The sequence below is a fragment of the Anguilla rostrata genome, chromosome 19, assembly GCF_018555375.3.
Source record: "Anguilla rostrata isolate EN2019 chromosome 19, ASM1855537v3, whole genome shotgun sequence".
Lineage (NCBI taxonomy): Eukaryota > Metazoa > Chordata > Actinopteri > Anguilliformes > Anguillidae > Anguilla > Anguilla rostrata.
In genome coordinates, this window is record NC_057951.1 from 335468 (window position 1) to 352290 (window position 16823).

Sequence of the window (16823 nt, forward strand, 5' to 3'; positions counted from 1 at the left end):
TTTATAGCTAATCAAATAACCTTGCTCACACTGTAAGAAAATAAAATGTCCTAGAAATAACCGATAACTAGCTACATTTTTATTTTTCTTTCTTCATTGGGAAGGCAGGTGTGCCATCCTGCCAAGTTTCACCTTGGCGGGGCAGCATGCCCCATACCTATACAGCATTGACAGTTTGGCACTTTTCAGGGTTCCCCACAAAAATAAGCACAACAGCCATAGACACTCAGCCCTTAAAAACATTCATTTCTGTACATTCTGACCCCATTTCAACAGACAGAATTCATAAACAACTTCAAATGTCCACACAATAAAGCCCCAAACTAAGGGGATTTGTGTTTTCTCCTCCTCCTCCTCCTCCCTGCCGACCTAGCCCACAAAATGTCTCCCCATTGGACATTTTACCAACACCAGCCAATCCTTCACCTACACGATCCAATCAAAATCTCAAATACACACGCAAAATAGACACATCTTTTTACTCTAAAACATTTCCTGTCTCAACAGCTCGTCCCTTAAAGGCTGAGTGGTCAATGTCATGGTCTATGGATCACAGCGTCCCTGGTTCAAGCACCACCGGAAGCAAGTTTCTGAACTGTGCTATTTTGCTCACAAATATTAGTCTATTACTTATCAACAACCACATCTACCCAGCGTTCACCGAACGTATACACTGCATTATGATGTACCATCTGCACGTTCACTTAATTGGCTACAATATCTTCTGCAAAACCATGGACAAATTTCACCAAAAAATTTCACGCATTGAACAGCTATGTCATGGTGGCGCACTGCCAAAGTTACAGAGCATAAAGGTTGGAACACAACCAGAGAGTCAGTCAGAGGGGAGGACACCAAAATCAGATGCCCTCCTTAACTCTAGATTGCAATATTTGAAACAGTGCCTGTTTGTACACAGTTACAAGGGAATAAGAACACAGTGCTCTCTGTACACAGTTACACAGAGAGGATATGAACACAGTACTGTTTGTACAGTAGCACAGAGAGGACGGACTAAACAGTGCAGGTATACACACTTTATTGATGTCTGGGGTTGCGCTGTGTTATAGCGTGTGCTGCACGCACACCCAGTGCTGTCAGAAAAAAGAGGCCAATCAATCCTCCGGCCACTGATAGCATGATCTGGGCTCCAGGCCCTGCAAGGAGTGAGAAAAGCAACCAATCACACAACACATTCTAATCCATTCTACTACAATCACACAACACATTCTAATTCATTCTACTACAATCACACAACACATTCTAATTCATTCTGCTCCAATCACACAACACATTCTAATTCCTTCTACTACAATCACACAACACATTCTAATTCATTCTACTACAATCACACAACACATTCTAATTCATTCTGCTACAATCACACAACACATTCTAGTTCATTCTACTACAATCACACAATATATTCTAATTCAGTCTAGCAGAACCTTAAGAACAATAAATCACAAAACACATTCTAATTCAGTCTAGAACAGTCTAAACAACAATCAGTCACACGACACATTCTAATTCAGTCTAGAACAGTCTAAACAACAATCAATCACAACACACATTCTAATTCAGTCTAGAACGTCTAACAAAATCAGTCACACAACATTCTAATCAGTCTAGAACAGTCTAAACAACAATCAATCACAACACACTTCTATTCAGTCTAGAACAGTCTAACAACAGTCAATCACAACCCAGAATCTACCAGACCCCCCCACCCAAAATTACATCTTTTCATGGGGCTGAAAATCCCTGGCCACGCCCCTGTGGAAAAGTGCTATATAAATGCAATGATTCATTCAGTCATTCATTATTTGGCTGTTTAATGCAAATATCTGAAAGCCCACCTATTCAAACTAGCCCTTAACTACTTATTCTATTTTAAATAAACAGAACAAACCCTTCTCTTTTCGTATGCAAGTTGAGGCATGCAGCCCATCAGTGACATCTGATTGAACCATAGCTGTAACTAGCCATGTGACGCTAGTTGAAAACATATTCCAAGTAACCAAATTGTGAATTTTAAACATTACCACTTTTACTAGAACCACTACTTCTGCTTTTGTAGCGGAAACAATAATAATAAACTACAATATGCACACATGTATGCACTCACACTCACAACCTCACTCACTCACACACACGCTCACAGTCACTCATTAATTCACACAGTTATGCATTAACTCACACACTCACGCACACACACACACACTCACAGTCACTCACACACGCTCACAGTCCATCATTAACTCACACAATCACGCATTAACTCACGCACACACACACACGCTCAGTCACTCACTAACTCACACACGCAGACATACACATGCTCACAGTCACTCCCTAACTCACACTCACGCACACACACTCATGTACACACACACACACACAAACACACTCACACACACGCAGAAACACACATGCTCTCACACACACTCACATTCACACGCAATCACACAGACGCACACGCACACACGCGCACAAATACTCACACACACGCTCTCACACACACACTCACATTCACACACTCATGCACACAACAACTCATACATACACACACACATGCACACACACTCACACACTCAGACGCACACTCACGAACACACAAGCTCACTCTCTCTCAAACAGACACTCACAAACACGCACATACATTCTCTCACATGCACACACACACACACTCACACTCTCACACACATTCTCACACACGCGCCACACACACACACACAAACACGCACATACATTCTCTCACATGCACACACACACACTCACACTCTCACACACACACACACACGCGCGCACACACACACTCACACTAATGCACACACACTCTCACTCACACTCTCACACACACAGACATTCGCATGCACGCACGCACACACACACACATTTTCTCTCACACACTCGCACACGCACACACACACTCTCTCTCACACACGCACACTCTCTCTCTCACACACACACACACACACTCACACTCTCTCTCTCTCTCACACACACACAGCAGTATACTCCATTTGTCAGTCGCACTGCACTCACAGTTTGACAGTTTCCTCTTTGCTGCAGAGATGGGTCCTGCTGAAACAGTAGCTGTGAGTTTGTCCGGTAGATCTCTTCTCACCTTTTGGTTTTGCCTGGGAGAGCAGTTCTGTACAGATACATACAGGGGGAATGTTTAACCAGCATGAGAACAAACGTGTAGGATGATTGCTGAAATATTCTCCACATTCTCTAACATTCAAGATCTGTAAACCTTGTGCTAACGGAAGATTTAATATTTAAATTATGCAGCACGCAGAAAGTAGAAGTGGAGTAACTAGTGTGAGGTGGGTTTGGTCCCATTCTTCAGAAAAAAGCCTATGAGAACTCACTGAGAAAACTAGATAAAATGAAAGGACTGAATTGCGTGCATCAGAAAAAGTGAGCAATGTAAATATCTAGATAATAAAAATAAATATTGAACTGAGAAGAATGACTGAAAAATACCTGTTATTTGGTCACCACATATTGAACACTCAAAACGGTTGGCTTATGCAATGATGGTGGTTTTAGTGTGAACATGTATTATATGGTCTTTTTAAACTGCGGTCTATCCATCCATGTATTGACTGTTTATCAATGATAGTAACATTACATGACATTATATTTATTTGGCAGATGCTTTTATCCAAAGCAACCCCAAGGTTTTATTAATATTGTGTAATGTAAACACATGCATGGTCAGTAAAGGGGTGTGTCCTGACAGATTGGGGCTCAGATGAGGCCTGTCACATCCCTGGCAGTGAACGCAGGAAGCTCTCAGGCCAGGCTGCTGGCTGACCTGTCTCAAACACACCCATCGTTATCAGCCCTCTTACTCAATCCCAGCCTGAGGAGGAGGCGGCTGGGTCCCTCTTACTCAAAGCCCAGCCTGAGGATGAGGCGGCTGGGTCCCTCTTACTCAAAGCCCAGCCTGAGGATGAGGCGGCTGGGTCCCTCTTACTCAAAGCCCAGCCTGAGGAGGAGGCGGCTGGGTCCCTCTTACTCAAAGCCCAGCCTGAGGAGGAGGCGGCTGGGTCCCTCTACTCAAAGCCCAGGCCCCCTGAGGATGAGGCGCTGGGTCCCTTTACTCAAAGCCCAGCCTGAGATGGCGGGGGTCCCTCTACTCAAAGCCAGCCAGTTTGAGCGCGGGTCCGTTAGGTGGAGTTCCATTCTGTACTGCCAGGCGTGAGGATAGAGTGGGTTTATGCGCCGGAGATAGGGTGGTCCATCTAAGCGTGAGGAGACTCTTTACTAAAGCCAGATGCAGCAGTGGGCTATCACCATGTGGTACAGTGCATTTGTGGAGATACCATACTGTGTACAGATTGCAGTGGTGGGAGTTACCATTGTGTACAGTTGCAGTGGTGGGGAGTTACCATTGTGTACAGATTGCAGTGGCGGGGAGTTACCATTGTGTACAGTTTGCAATGGCGGGGAGTTACCGTTGTGCAGTTCTCATCTTGGCTGCATATTCTGCTCAGGCAGTGAAGGTAGATGTGGGAGTGGTCAGACATGGTGAACATCTGAACGGAGAACCTCTTCCTTTGAGGGGAACTGCTCTGGAGGTACCAGCGGAAGGTTCTGTCGTTTGGGCAGCTGAAAGGATAATGGGCTGTGTGCCTATTTAAAGCCTTTCACACACATCCAAGCGTCCTGTATTACTGTCATTTACCTCCACCCCTTTTTGAACAAAATCCCCCGTCACACTGATTGAAATCTATTAGGAGCACAACACACTTACTCTAATGACAATATAGCTTCAAAGAACAATTAACAGGGGCCAAGAGCCAGTAGCCTAATTAAAGCTAGCAGTCTTTCTACATATGACGACAAAATATTTAGAATATGGCCCAATGTGTGAATACCAGCCAAAATGTGAGGCTATCATATTCATTAGCACTCTGGCACCACCTTCAGAGTCTGGGGTTAAAACACTATTGTTTGTGAAGCAGAATTTCATTTTGAGGATTTTATCAGTTATAGTGCACCTATGAGATCAATTTACGTAATCTTCTGTATATTGTGTCTCGGATCATAGATTCATGTTTCCTGAATATAGGCCTAATGTCTGGGTGGTATTATAATGCAATAATAAGAGCAATACTACTAATGTAATTAGTGTTTCCCATACGACCTTCAGTTTAATACGTTGTGTAGGATTATGCATACCACATTTTGCTCTGAAGTGTATCTTTTATCATTTCATATTTGGAGCATTCTAGCATGACCATATATTTGGATTGGGCCAACTCTGGTTTAGGGCTAGAATCATGATGTAGGTGCCAATGTAAATTCTGTGTTTCATCACAGAAAGTCACACCATTTGGCAGGTTCATACTATGCCATGGCTTTTTTCCCCCACACACAGCAAGTTTATACATTTTTCAAGACCATATGCACAACATGTTGTATACCAAACCTTCAATATGGAATACTGTGCGTACCCAAATAGCAAGTTTGTTCTTTTTGAGGAATGGGATCTATGGGCATTGGTCTCGTGCCTCTAGGTCAAACAGGACAGGATTGTTTAACACTTTGATTGTTTAGTGTTTTTTTATGGGGCGACATAGCTCAGTAGGTAAGAGCGTTTGTCTGGCAGTCGGAGGGTTGCCGGTTCGATCCCCTGCCCTGGGCTTGTCGAAGTGTCCCTGAGCAAGACACCTAACCCCTAATTGCTCCCAACGAGCAAGTCGGAGCAAGTCAGATAATAAGCCATAGCCATCGCCCTAATAAGCCATCTACCACTGCGAAAAGTTTATTAAAAGGCAAAATTTCCCAAACACAGAAAGAGAATAATAAAACCAGAAATTGCTACCAAAATATAATATGAAGAATAAAAATGACAATTAAAATTAAAAAAAATTTTTTTTTTTAAATCCATTAAATTACCCAGGTTCATGTTTTTGGTATAAAGAGTGCAATCCTAATGTTATCTGTAATAGGGCTATTCATCTGTCAGCCTGGGCATCAAATGCAACCTACCACTGATGCACTCTTGGGCCTTCAAAATAAAGCCTTTTTATAAGGCATCTACTGTTATCACATGTACAATAAAAACTTATTCATACACTGTTTTAAAAGTACATGTTAATGAGACAAATACTACACATGTACATGTCAGCAGAGCTTCAGGCACTGGAAATTAATGAATTATGATTACAATGAGGCAGCATCAACCCAACAATCGAATCACAGACAAAACGTAAAGGAAAGAGAGAGAACTCACCCCCTCACCCCCCCCTCAGGAGCAGAGAACTCACCACCCTGAGGAACAGAGTAATAATCCCCCCCCCCTCAGGAGACACAGAACTCACACCCACAACCCCCACCCCCACCCCCGTCCTCCACCCTCAATATGAGAGAACTCACCCCCCCTTCAGGAAAAAAGCCTTCTTCTCCTCTTGTGGGTCTGCGGTCTGTGTGGCCCAGCAGGACTCCAGCTGTAGGCTCATGTTGTAGGCCAGGCTGTCTTCACAGTGCAGGGTCACCTGGATGTACAGCTGCTCTGCAGAAGGGAGCTCCACAGGGCCAGTGTAGTTGTATGCGTAAGATGAGTCACTGTACAAGGCCATGCTGATCTCCAGGAGGCGGGACGAATTCACCTGCACCACACTGTGAGAGGTAACCCTGCAGAGGAGCAGAGCAGAACACACAGCAAACACATCATCCGTGTCCACGTCCACTAGATTTCCTAGAAAAGCACATTTGTTTTAAAATAGCAATGTGCTAAAAAATAAACCACAGTACGACCAACAATATGTGATGGAATAACAGACAAACAAACAGGCTGGATTATGACACACCAATAAAGAACCGCACATGCCATTAGATTAGCCTTAGTGCTAACAAAGACTAAGGTATTTTCATTGAGCCCAGGCTCTGTTACAGTTGTACATGCATAACTACTGAAAATGCTAGTTTGAGGCTTAATGTCCTTCATGCTACTGCCGTGGATGCTGATTGGATGGCTGAATGAGAGAGGGGTGTGTTTCTCACCAGTCCAGACCAGGCTTCATGCGGGCTGTGCTGGTCTGGAGCAGCGGGTAGGCACAGGTCCACAGCACCTTCAGGTCCCTCCGTGTGATGGATCTCCTGCTGCTGAGCGTCACAGTCAGCACGTTCCTCAACTCCACATGCGTCCTGTTAATCTAAATGAGCAGAAAGCGTGTTACACACCCAAGGCATTACACACTCATAATACCCAGTGTGATGTGTTACACACACAAGGCATTACACACTCATAATACCCAGTGTGATGTGTTACACACACAAGGCATTACACACTCATAATACCCAGTGTGATGTGTTACACACACAAGGCATTACACACTCATAATACCCAGTGTGATGTGTTACACACTGCTAAGCTGGAAAGGTACTCAGTGAGGACCTTGGGACAGGTAAAGGTAGTGAGGGGTGCTGAATGGAGAGATGGGACAGGTAGAGGTAGTGAGGGGTGCTAAATGAGAGATGGGACAGGTAGAGGTAGTGAGGGGTGCTGAATGGAGAGATGGGACAGGTAGAGGTAGTGAGGGGTGCTGAATGGAGAGATGGGACAGGTAGAGGTAGTGAGGGGTGCTGAATGGAGAGATGGGACAGGTAGAGGTAGTGAGAGGCGCTGAATGGAGAGATGGGACAGGTAGAGGTAGTGAGGGGTGCTGAATGGAGAGATGGGACAGGTAGAGGTAGTGAGAGGTGCTGAATGGAGAGATGGGAGAGGTAGAGGTAGTGAGAGGTGCTGAATGGAGAGATGGGAGAGGTAGAGGTAGTGAGGGGTGCTGAATGGAGAGGTCTGCTAGAGTAAAGGGTGTTATCATTGTCTGAAGGGAGGAAGAAGCAGTAGCATTTGCAGCTTGCTATGCCAGGTATAGTGAATCAGTTTTTTGATGGTGTGCATTCCCAGAATGCACCAGCTGTGTACATGACCTGGATCTGGTGCCGGTACTCACGAGCGTTTGGCCTCCACACTGGGAGGGGGCGCCAGTTATCCTGTAATAATAAAACTTGTCCGTCTCGTTGATGGAGCAGCGACCATCATTGAGGACAACAGTCACATTCCCTCCAAAGTAGTGGATGAGGAAAGGCTTGGAGATGCCCCCAGATACATGGTCCTTCAGGCATAGCGTGAACATCCCCTTCTCTGTTAAGACATGATGTTCTTTAGTCGCATTATGTAGACATAGTATTGATTAGCCTTTGGTTCATTACTTACAAAAGTGCATGAAATGCTAGGCTATGTCAATGCTGCCATTTTACAAGTAATACAGAAACAGACGCAGCAAACTGCAGCAAACTACATAGGGTGTGTGCATGTGTGTAAGAGCAGCAGGTGTGTGTGTGAGTGTGTGTGTGTGTGTGTGTGTAAGAGCAGCATTATAGTCTCTCACACACCATTATACTCTGTATGAGAGTAAAATGGTGTGTGTGTATGAGTGTGTGAGTTTGTGTGTGTGTGAGTTTGTTTGCGTGTGTGTCTGTGTGTGTGTATGTGTGTGAGTGTGTATGTGTGAGTGATTGTGTGTGTGTGTTTGTGCATGTATGTGTGTGTGTGTGCACGTGTGTGTGTGTGTATGTGTGAGTGTGTATATATGTGTGTGAGTGTGTGAGTGTGTGTGTGTGTGCGTGTATACCATGGCAGGCAGGGCTGAGGATGGGGCTCAGGCTGTAGTACCCCGGCTCACACACGCAGGTGAAGGAGTCCAGGGTGTTGATGCAGACGGAGTTGGAGCTGCACTTGTTCAGGGCGGGGGAGTCGCACTCATCTGCGTCTGTGGGTTACACAGTATACTGTCAGTCACACAGAGAACACAAGTACACAAGTACGCAGTATACTGCTACTCCACTCAGTCACACAGAGAACACAAGTACACAAGTACGCAGTATACTGCTGCTCCACTCAGTCACACAGGGAACACAAGTACACAAGTACACTGCTGCTTAGGGGTGGATGATATGGCAAAAATATCATATCACAATTTTTTTCAGGAATGATCACGATCCACGATATGATCACGATTCTTTTTCATGTTGGTTTTTAAGACTATTTTGCAAGTTAATGAACAGTGCAATCAAACTAATATCCCTATTTAAGAAAATATTGCCCTTCAAGGAAACAAAACCTCAGGGCAGAGCAAATGATAGAATGTGTACTTTCACTGCAGCCCGATACTCCCGATCTCACTGGAAAGGCAGATTGTGAACGATTAAAATGTCTCCACAATCTAATATCGTCATACCGTCCACCCCTACTGCTGCTCCACTCAGTCACACAGAGAACACAGTATGTGAATGCTGGGCATTGCTATAGCCTCTGGGCACCAGACTCACTGTCATGAGGTGAGAGAAGACCTTGTCTCCCACAGTTTTTACTGAGCCTGGGATACCCTGCATTCCCCTCAATGTGGCAATGACTCCCTCCTCAGGAGAAACCAGTTGAGCCTCCTCAGCATGACTGAGATTCAAACCCACGACCTTCCTGCTGAGGCGACAGCGCTAACCACTATGCCACCGTGCCCGCCCTAAAACAATGTTGCATCGCATGAGCTGTCTGTCTATCTGTCCATCTGTCTCTCATTTACATTTCAGGCATTTCACAGACGCTCTACAACCTTGAACCAACAGCCTTGGAGCAAAATGTTATATTGCACTGCCACCAACACTTACACACACACATCCACAAACACACACACAAATGCATGTATGCATGAATGCGCACAAGCATGCATGCACGAACATGTGAACGCACGTGCATGCGCGAACACACGCGCACACACGCACTTATGGTAGTCCATCGATGACAATGGTGACGTTGCTCCAAATTCATTTGTTGGGGGTTTATTGGGGTGTATTACGCCTGTGCATAGCCATGTGGCTGTGCAGGCCAATGCGTGATCCGCAAGTCGTGCCACATGAGGGGCAGGGGTATACGGCACAGGAAAGGGGGGGCCCTGCAGCACGTTGGTGCCTCTGCACGCCGCTGCATTCTCCTCTCTGTAGCCTGCTCCTGAAGGAGAGTGATTCCCTGGTGGCAGGTGGAGCTCCGGGTGTGGCGATCAGCAGCCAGGGACTCCAGTACTGGTGGTTTGATGTTGCACTTCTTCAGGAGGGTTTTTAGGTGATCCTTCTAACGGGTTTTTTGGCCCCCAGCAGACCTATGACCATCCAAGAGCTGGCCATAGAGGATCTGTCTAGGTAGCCGGTGGGCAGGCAGATGTCTTTGCGCAAGGAACACGGCAATGCTGGGTGTATGAGTCCGGTCGTGGATTGCCGCATAGGGCACCCGGTCTTCCCAGGACACACCCAGGATCCTTTGGAGGCAGCGGATGTGGAAGGCTTCTAGAGTTTGTATGTGCCTCTGGTAGGGGGTCCAGGTTTCCGAACCATAAAGCAGTGTGGAGAGGCAAACTGCCTTGTACACATCTGCTTTGGTGGAGATGGTTAGGTTCCTGTTCTGGAAGACCCTGGACTTGAGCCTGCCGAAGGCAGCAGAGGCCAGACCAATATGAACCTGGGTGTCGTCGTCGATGTTGCAGGAGGGGGACAGAATGCTACCGAGGTTGGCAAGAGGATGACTATCAAGGGTGAAGGTAGGCGCATGTGGTTGGGGGATGGACTCTTGCACGACTATCTGCGTTTTCTTGATGTTGATCTGGAGACTAATGGCGCTGTATATGGAAGCAACCACATTTAACGCACGCTGTAGGGATTCTGGTGAGTGGGCGAGGAGAGCACAGTCATCAGCGTACTGTAGCTCCAGGATGTGTTGGGTGGTGGTTTTGGTGAAGGCTTGAAGTCGCCGGATATTAAAAAGATTGCCATCTAGTCTGTACTGTATCTGTACCCCATCTGTGGGATCCAGGGATTTGTGAGACAGCAGGGTGATGGTGGAGAGGAACATGTTGAAAATAGTTGGGGCTAGAACACACCTTGCTTGACCCCCACATCCACAGGGGATTGGGGATTGTTGACCACCGATGCTCACACAGGCTTGCATCCCGTCATGGAGCTCCCGTACGATGTTTCTGAACTTTGGTGGAACCCCCAGCTTCCCGAGTACTTCCCACAGCAATTCCCGGTTTACAGTGTTGAAGGCCTTGGACAGATCAATGGACGCTAGTTACAAGTCTTTGCGGTGTTCTCTGCATTTTTCCTGTACCTGTCTAGCAACAAAGATCATGTCCGCAGTGCTTCGATCATGCCTAAAGCCACACTGGGATTCGGGCAGGATGTCTTCAGTTACATGGGTTGCTAGGCAGAGTAGCATGATCCGTGCTAGCACCTTCCCGGCCACTGATAGGAGGGAGATACCTCTGCTGTTACCACAGTCTGCTATGTCACCCTTGCGCTTAAAGATTGTGATGATGTAGCTTGGCGGACAATGATGTAGTCCAGGTGATGCCAGTGTTTAGAGCGGGGGTGTTGCCAGGAGGTCTTGAATTTGTTCTTGAGTTGGAACAAGGTGTTTGTAATGACCAGTTGATGCTCAGAGCAGAGAGTAAGGAGGCGGAGACCGTTGTCATTAAGCTTGCCAACACCGTGCTGTCCGAGCACATCCTTCCATAATCCACTGTCAGAGCCCACTCTTGCGTTCAAATCGCCTAGGAGAATGAGCTTGTCAGTGGATGCTGTTTTATTTATGGCGGAGTGCAGGGAGGTGTAGAAGAGTTCCTTGCACTCAGGGTCAGCAACCAGTGTTGGGGCGTATGATGAGGGTGGCATAACGATTGTTTGTGAGGGGAATCCGCCAGGTCATCAGTCTTTCACTGATGCCAACTGGGGATTCTGGGGTCTTCTGAAGTAGGCTTGTCCTCACAGCAAAACCTACACTATGGAGGCGATGAGAACCTTCCGGAAACCCCTTCCAGAAGATAGCGCAGCCTTCTCCCATCTCTGTTATAGTCCTCGCCACGGAAGCGGGTTTCACTGAGGGCCACAATGTCGATGTTGTACCTCTTCAGCTCGTGTGCAACCAGCGCTGTTCTTCTTCGGGGACAACAGGAATCATCACGTACATCCAGGAGAGTTCCAGGTCGCAATTGTGATTTTTAAGTTGGTTTTTTTCTTTTTTTTGTTAATTTTCGACCGGATGAGGGATGGCCCGGCAGCTGCGGTAGGCTGCCCGAGTTGAAGAGGAACAGACCTTTTATAGGCTACATTTTCCAAGCCCTTCCCTCTCAGGGTGAGCAGGGCGGGGCTGCTCAGTCACATGAGGAGCTGCTGGAGAGGCACGCTGTTCCATCCCGAGCCTCGGCGACCATCTTTCCCACGCCGCCTGCACGCAGGGTTAGACTAGATACTCCCAGTCACATCCTGACCTGTATCCACCGCCCTTCCCCATCACCGCAGGACAGCGGGTGGGGGTTGGGGTGGGAATAGGGTAGGGTATTTGGAGCAGGCTTGCGCAATTAATAGATTAGAGTGAAAGTAGTTGTGCGCAGTCTCTACCCTCACTGTCTTGGATCCACTCTATGTTTTCCAGTGGCATGAAGAGCTCGTGACGACCTTCTATAGAGGGGAGTTGCAGAAGACTGCCAGGACACCGGTCTGTTGGTGACTGCCTAATGCGCGTTTTCTCCACAGATTTATCATTAGGGGTTTACTCCCGTAGCCATAGCACATGCAAGTGCACCCATTGGGCATTGGGGCAGTGGATGGTGGCAGTCAGGACATGTCCACACGCCTGTGCCTGTGCTGCCTACCTCTGGGGTCCACTGCAGCTCCGAGACCCCCTGCTGTCTGGCCCGAGGCTGTAAAGCACACGGTTACCATGGACTGTCCTGACTGGCACAGTAGAGGTCTGGGTGATGGAGAGGCTATGTACTGACAAGGAAAGACTTACACACTCTGCTTTTCCAAAACTCAGTTGAGTTAGTAAGCGACAGTGCCTGGGAGCGAGAACCAAGCAAGCAGACAAGCATGCTGCTATGCTAGCTCAGGGGGGCTGCACTAGGCGCATCACACCACCCCTGTGGACCAAGTCCACCAGTCCACACGCACACACACACACGCACAGTCTCAAGGGTTTTATTTCACTGGGAACAGAACAGCCAATATTCCTCTGTCAGCTACCCATCACACACAGATCCCCCAGCATGTCTCGCACCTACCGTCCCAGTAGATGCTGTCGTCTGTGACGGTGATGTGGGCGTGGCCGAGAGAGATAATATGCTGCAGCTGCTCCTCAGGGCGGAGGATCACTACCCCATCCTGGCTGGAAACATCAAAGCTTTCAAAAGTGATCTTGGTTTTTGTTTTCCTCTCGCTGTCTTCAAACAAGATCAGCTGCACCTCCGCTTTTGGCCAGAACTTACTCAGTAAGTTCTGCAGCTGGTAAAAAGGAAATGGAAACCAAAAAGAAAATTGTAAAGCTGGTCCATCGTGCACAGTTGGCACAGGCTGACTGCAGGTGCCCAGGTGACTAACAGAGGCCTGTCCCAAAGTGAAGAAGTATAGAGGAGGATAGTCTCGCTCGTGCAAACCACAGCAGGGGTGCACAAGGGCTCGTCCATTTCAGGATTTTATGCAAACTTTAGCCGGGTCAAATCTTAATCTGAGATTTGTAAAAACACCAGCAGTGATTATCGAAAGTGATTGTTTTCAATTTTGTTGAAGGTGATAAAAGTTCAACTAAAATAATGCTGTGAAAACATGTACTACAAAACGCTATAAACAGAACGGTGTGATAAGCGGCAATGACTGCTAGGACCCGGGAACAGGACCCACCTTGCTTTTAATAATGCCCTCCAGCAGGACTCGAGCTTCTGCCCTCGGATCCTCCAGCGATGGCGGCATTGTCCATGGCACAACAAGGAACATTTCATGGCTGGGGAGATGAACCTGCAGTCCTACAGTTGGGGGGTTAGGGGCACAAACACTGATGTAAAAATGTGTCTGAATGAAAGCTTTCTGCAACCAGCCCATGTTACCAGCCTTCAGGACACAGACCTACCGTGGGCCTGACCAGAGTCCGTGGTTATGAATAAATGTCAAATGTTTGCACCTGTGTATGCAACCACATACACAAGCCTTTAATAAGATAATTCAGGCCAACTTCAAAACAAAGAGGCGGTCTGTCAGTACCGGCCTGCTTTAACACTGACTGAGGAGGTCTGTCAGTACCAGCCTGCTTTAACACTGACCGAGTCAGTACCAGCCTGCTTTAACACTGACTGAGTCAGTACCAGCCTGCTTTAACACTGACTGAGTCAGAACCAGTCTTCTCATTCGCTGACGTGAAAAGAAATTCATGCTCCCATTCCGGGTGGAAATAATATGTTTTTGATTTCTTTTTCACCGAACCCTCAACCATATCTATGTTGATATGTTAGTTAAGGTGCATTCAGTGTCAATATGTTTATTTTGGCTTCCAAAAGTAAAAATAAAACTACAGGACTAACATGACAAGGTATCTCTAAATGTGAATATTATTTGTTGAATTGAGAAACTAAATATTGTGCATTGAACAGATACTGTAAATATGAATATTATTAATTGAACTGAGAAACTAAATATGAATATTGTGCATTGAACAGATACTGTAAATATGAATATTTTGCATTGATCAGATAACTGTGCATAACTGTCTTTCTTTGTGAGTATGTATTCACGTACATAGATCCTGTCTTAACAGAAATTGCAAAAATAAATATGACAGTGAACAGTCTTACTTACACACACAAATCCGCATACACCACACAGTCCACAATCCCTCCATACAACTTTACCTCTCAATTCCATCCGATTTGTCTACTTTTCTTTAAATTATCTTTTTTTCTCGCTCTCAATCCTTGTTGTTGTTTTTTTTTTTTAAGTAGCAATGCTGTCATTATTATTATTCTATTTTTTGTTTTACTTTCTTTTTTTGCCTTGTGAGCTTTTTTTTTTGTATATCAAATAAAAAAAAACCACGAATCTATTTTACCAACAAAGCCCTAAATAAACATGTCCTGTTCTGCTGAAAGCATGCAACCATTTGATGCTACACTACAATTGATGATACTGTAGACAAGTATACAGACAAAGCCACTCAGCTGATGCCCGTGACTGACAAAAGCTACTGTACCTCTATACAATATTAAGGTTAGCTCTCAGAACTCTCAACGTTAGCTTTGTATTCGTGCTATCTTTCGCTTTTGAACAGCCAAACGTGATTCTGGTTCAGGAGGATTCTCGCCAAACTCGTCTTTCCATATAGGTTTATCTAGTACTGCAGCGATAGCTGTAAACTAATGTTTACAATATCAACAATGTTTGTCATCAGCGATTCTTATGAGGCACAGTGATCAGCCCATTCTTCTGCTCTGCCTCAGTTCCTGTAGATTCAGTGGCAAACCTGCAGTGATTAATGCACTTCAGACTGTGTTCTGCAGTGTACAGCTGCTTGGAGGCTTAAGGTAGTGAAGGGAAGTGTATGTTTCTGTATTTCTGTATGCACTCCTGGCCACTTCTGCCTAGGCCTGCAGTCTTGTCCCAGTCTCCACATTCCCAGTTACCGTGGCGATGAGGGAGAGGAGCGATGGAGAGCTACGGGGAGGATGGAATGCAGCTCAGGGCTGTCCCGAGTGCACTCCTGAGAGGACCCGAAACGCTCTGGCACCCACCATGGTGATATACCGCCCCCGTCCCAGGCACTATAGTGTGCTGTTGTGTTGTGTGCTGAGATGCCTAATTACTGATGTAACATGCGTGTGTGACCACAGACAGAGCCTTCATGCCTGTGAGATGTGACCATATGAGGTGTGATGCTTATAAACTACTATCAAGACTGAGATAACTTAGTGAGTCTTTGGAGAATGCCACTGCATGCTGTGTAGTGGGTATTTCCCTGGTGCATATTGTATTAAATTCTGTTACAGTGGGAACATGTCGTCTGACCTGATGATTTCCTGTCTGCCTCATGTACCTGCTTTGAGTGGTTCCTATCAATTCAGAGACTATTTGGCATATTGTATCGTAGTTAGCATTTCTTATAGATGTGTCACGGGTTGCAGTGTGGTGGACCCAAATGCAGACTTGGACAATTGTGTACCTTTGAAGGTATTGTGTACCTTCAAAGGTACACAATGCAGCAAGCAGTCTCGTAGTCAGTTCGTGCAAAGATCAAAAACCAGAAAAATCCACCGGGGCAAAAATCGAAGTCGTTAAACAGGCGGAGGTCAGAACAGGAATCAGCAAAACAAAGTCGGCAGGCAAAAAATGAGCGACCAGTTCGGCGTCCAAGAAATTCTTGTCGGCGCCAGAGTCGACCAACGCCTGTAGCCTGAGGGGTTGTTGGTCCTGAACCAGTGTGGCATCGAGCAGTGGGCTAGACTGGGCGGTAGAAGGGGAAGTGGTACGGCTCACCAGGGTCCCCACTCTAATATCTTTTGGCCGAATAGGACAGGAGGATAATACGTGACCGGCTGTGCCACAGTAGATGCGAAGTCCCGTCCTGATTCGCCGCATACGCTCCGTTTGCGTGAGGTGGGCTCATCCAAGCTGCACTGGCTCCTCGCTGGGCGTGCGGGACGCGGTCGGACTCGGGGGTACACTGCTGCCGGGACCGGGACTGGGACTGAATCTCGCTGAAGGGCTCGCTGAGGGTTGGCGTCTGGCCGTCTGGCCGCTGAAGGGCTCGCTGAGGGTTGGCGTCTGGCCGTCTGGCCGCTGAAGGGCTCGCTGAGGGTTGGCGTCTGGCCGTCTGGCCGCTGAAGGGCTCGCTGAGGGTTGGCGTCTGGCCGTCTCTCTGCGGCGCTCACGGAGGCGGTTGTCCAGCTTGATGGCCAGCAGCGCGATCAGGGCATCGAGGTTGTCGG

At 46.8% G+C, this 16823-nt stretch overlaps 1 protein-coding gene across 4 annotated transcripts; it reads right to left on the bottom strand.

Annotated features, from left to right (window-relative positions):
- Nucleotides 1-1022: 1022 nt before the first annotated feature.
- LOC135245726 (pancreatic secretory granule membrane major glycoprotein GP2-like) lies at nt 1023-13904 on the bottom strand. Of its 4 annotated transcripts, none has more exons than XM_064319027.1 (9): nt 13753-13904; nt 13137-13356; nt 8661-8798; nt 7980-8170; nt 7027-7178; nt 6400-6657; nt 4473-4626; nt 3049-3157; nt 1023-1157 (listed from the first exon to the last, which is right to left on the bottom strand). In XM_064319027.1, exons 1-9 carry the CDS (start codon nt 13843-13845, stop codon nt 1039-1041), a joined length of 1434 nt encoding a protein of 477 aa, XP_064175097.1. In that variant the 5' UTR covers nt 13846-13904; the 3' UTR covers nt 1023-1038. The 4 variants fall into 4 exon arrangements, 2 of the variants coding, with proteins under 2 accessions (XP_064175097.1, XP_064175098.1); XM_064319028.1 differs by having other exon boundaries at nt 13137-13236; nt 13753-13902; XR_010327361.1 differs by lacking the exon at nt 4473-4626.
- Between the last annotated feature and the right edge of the window lie 2919 nt (nt 13905-16823).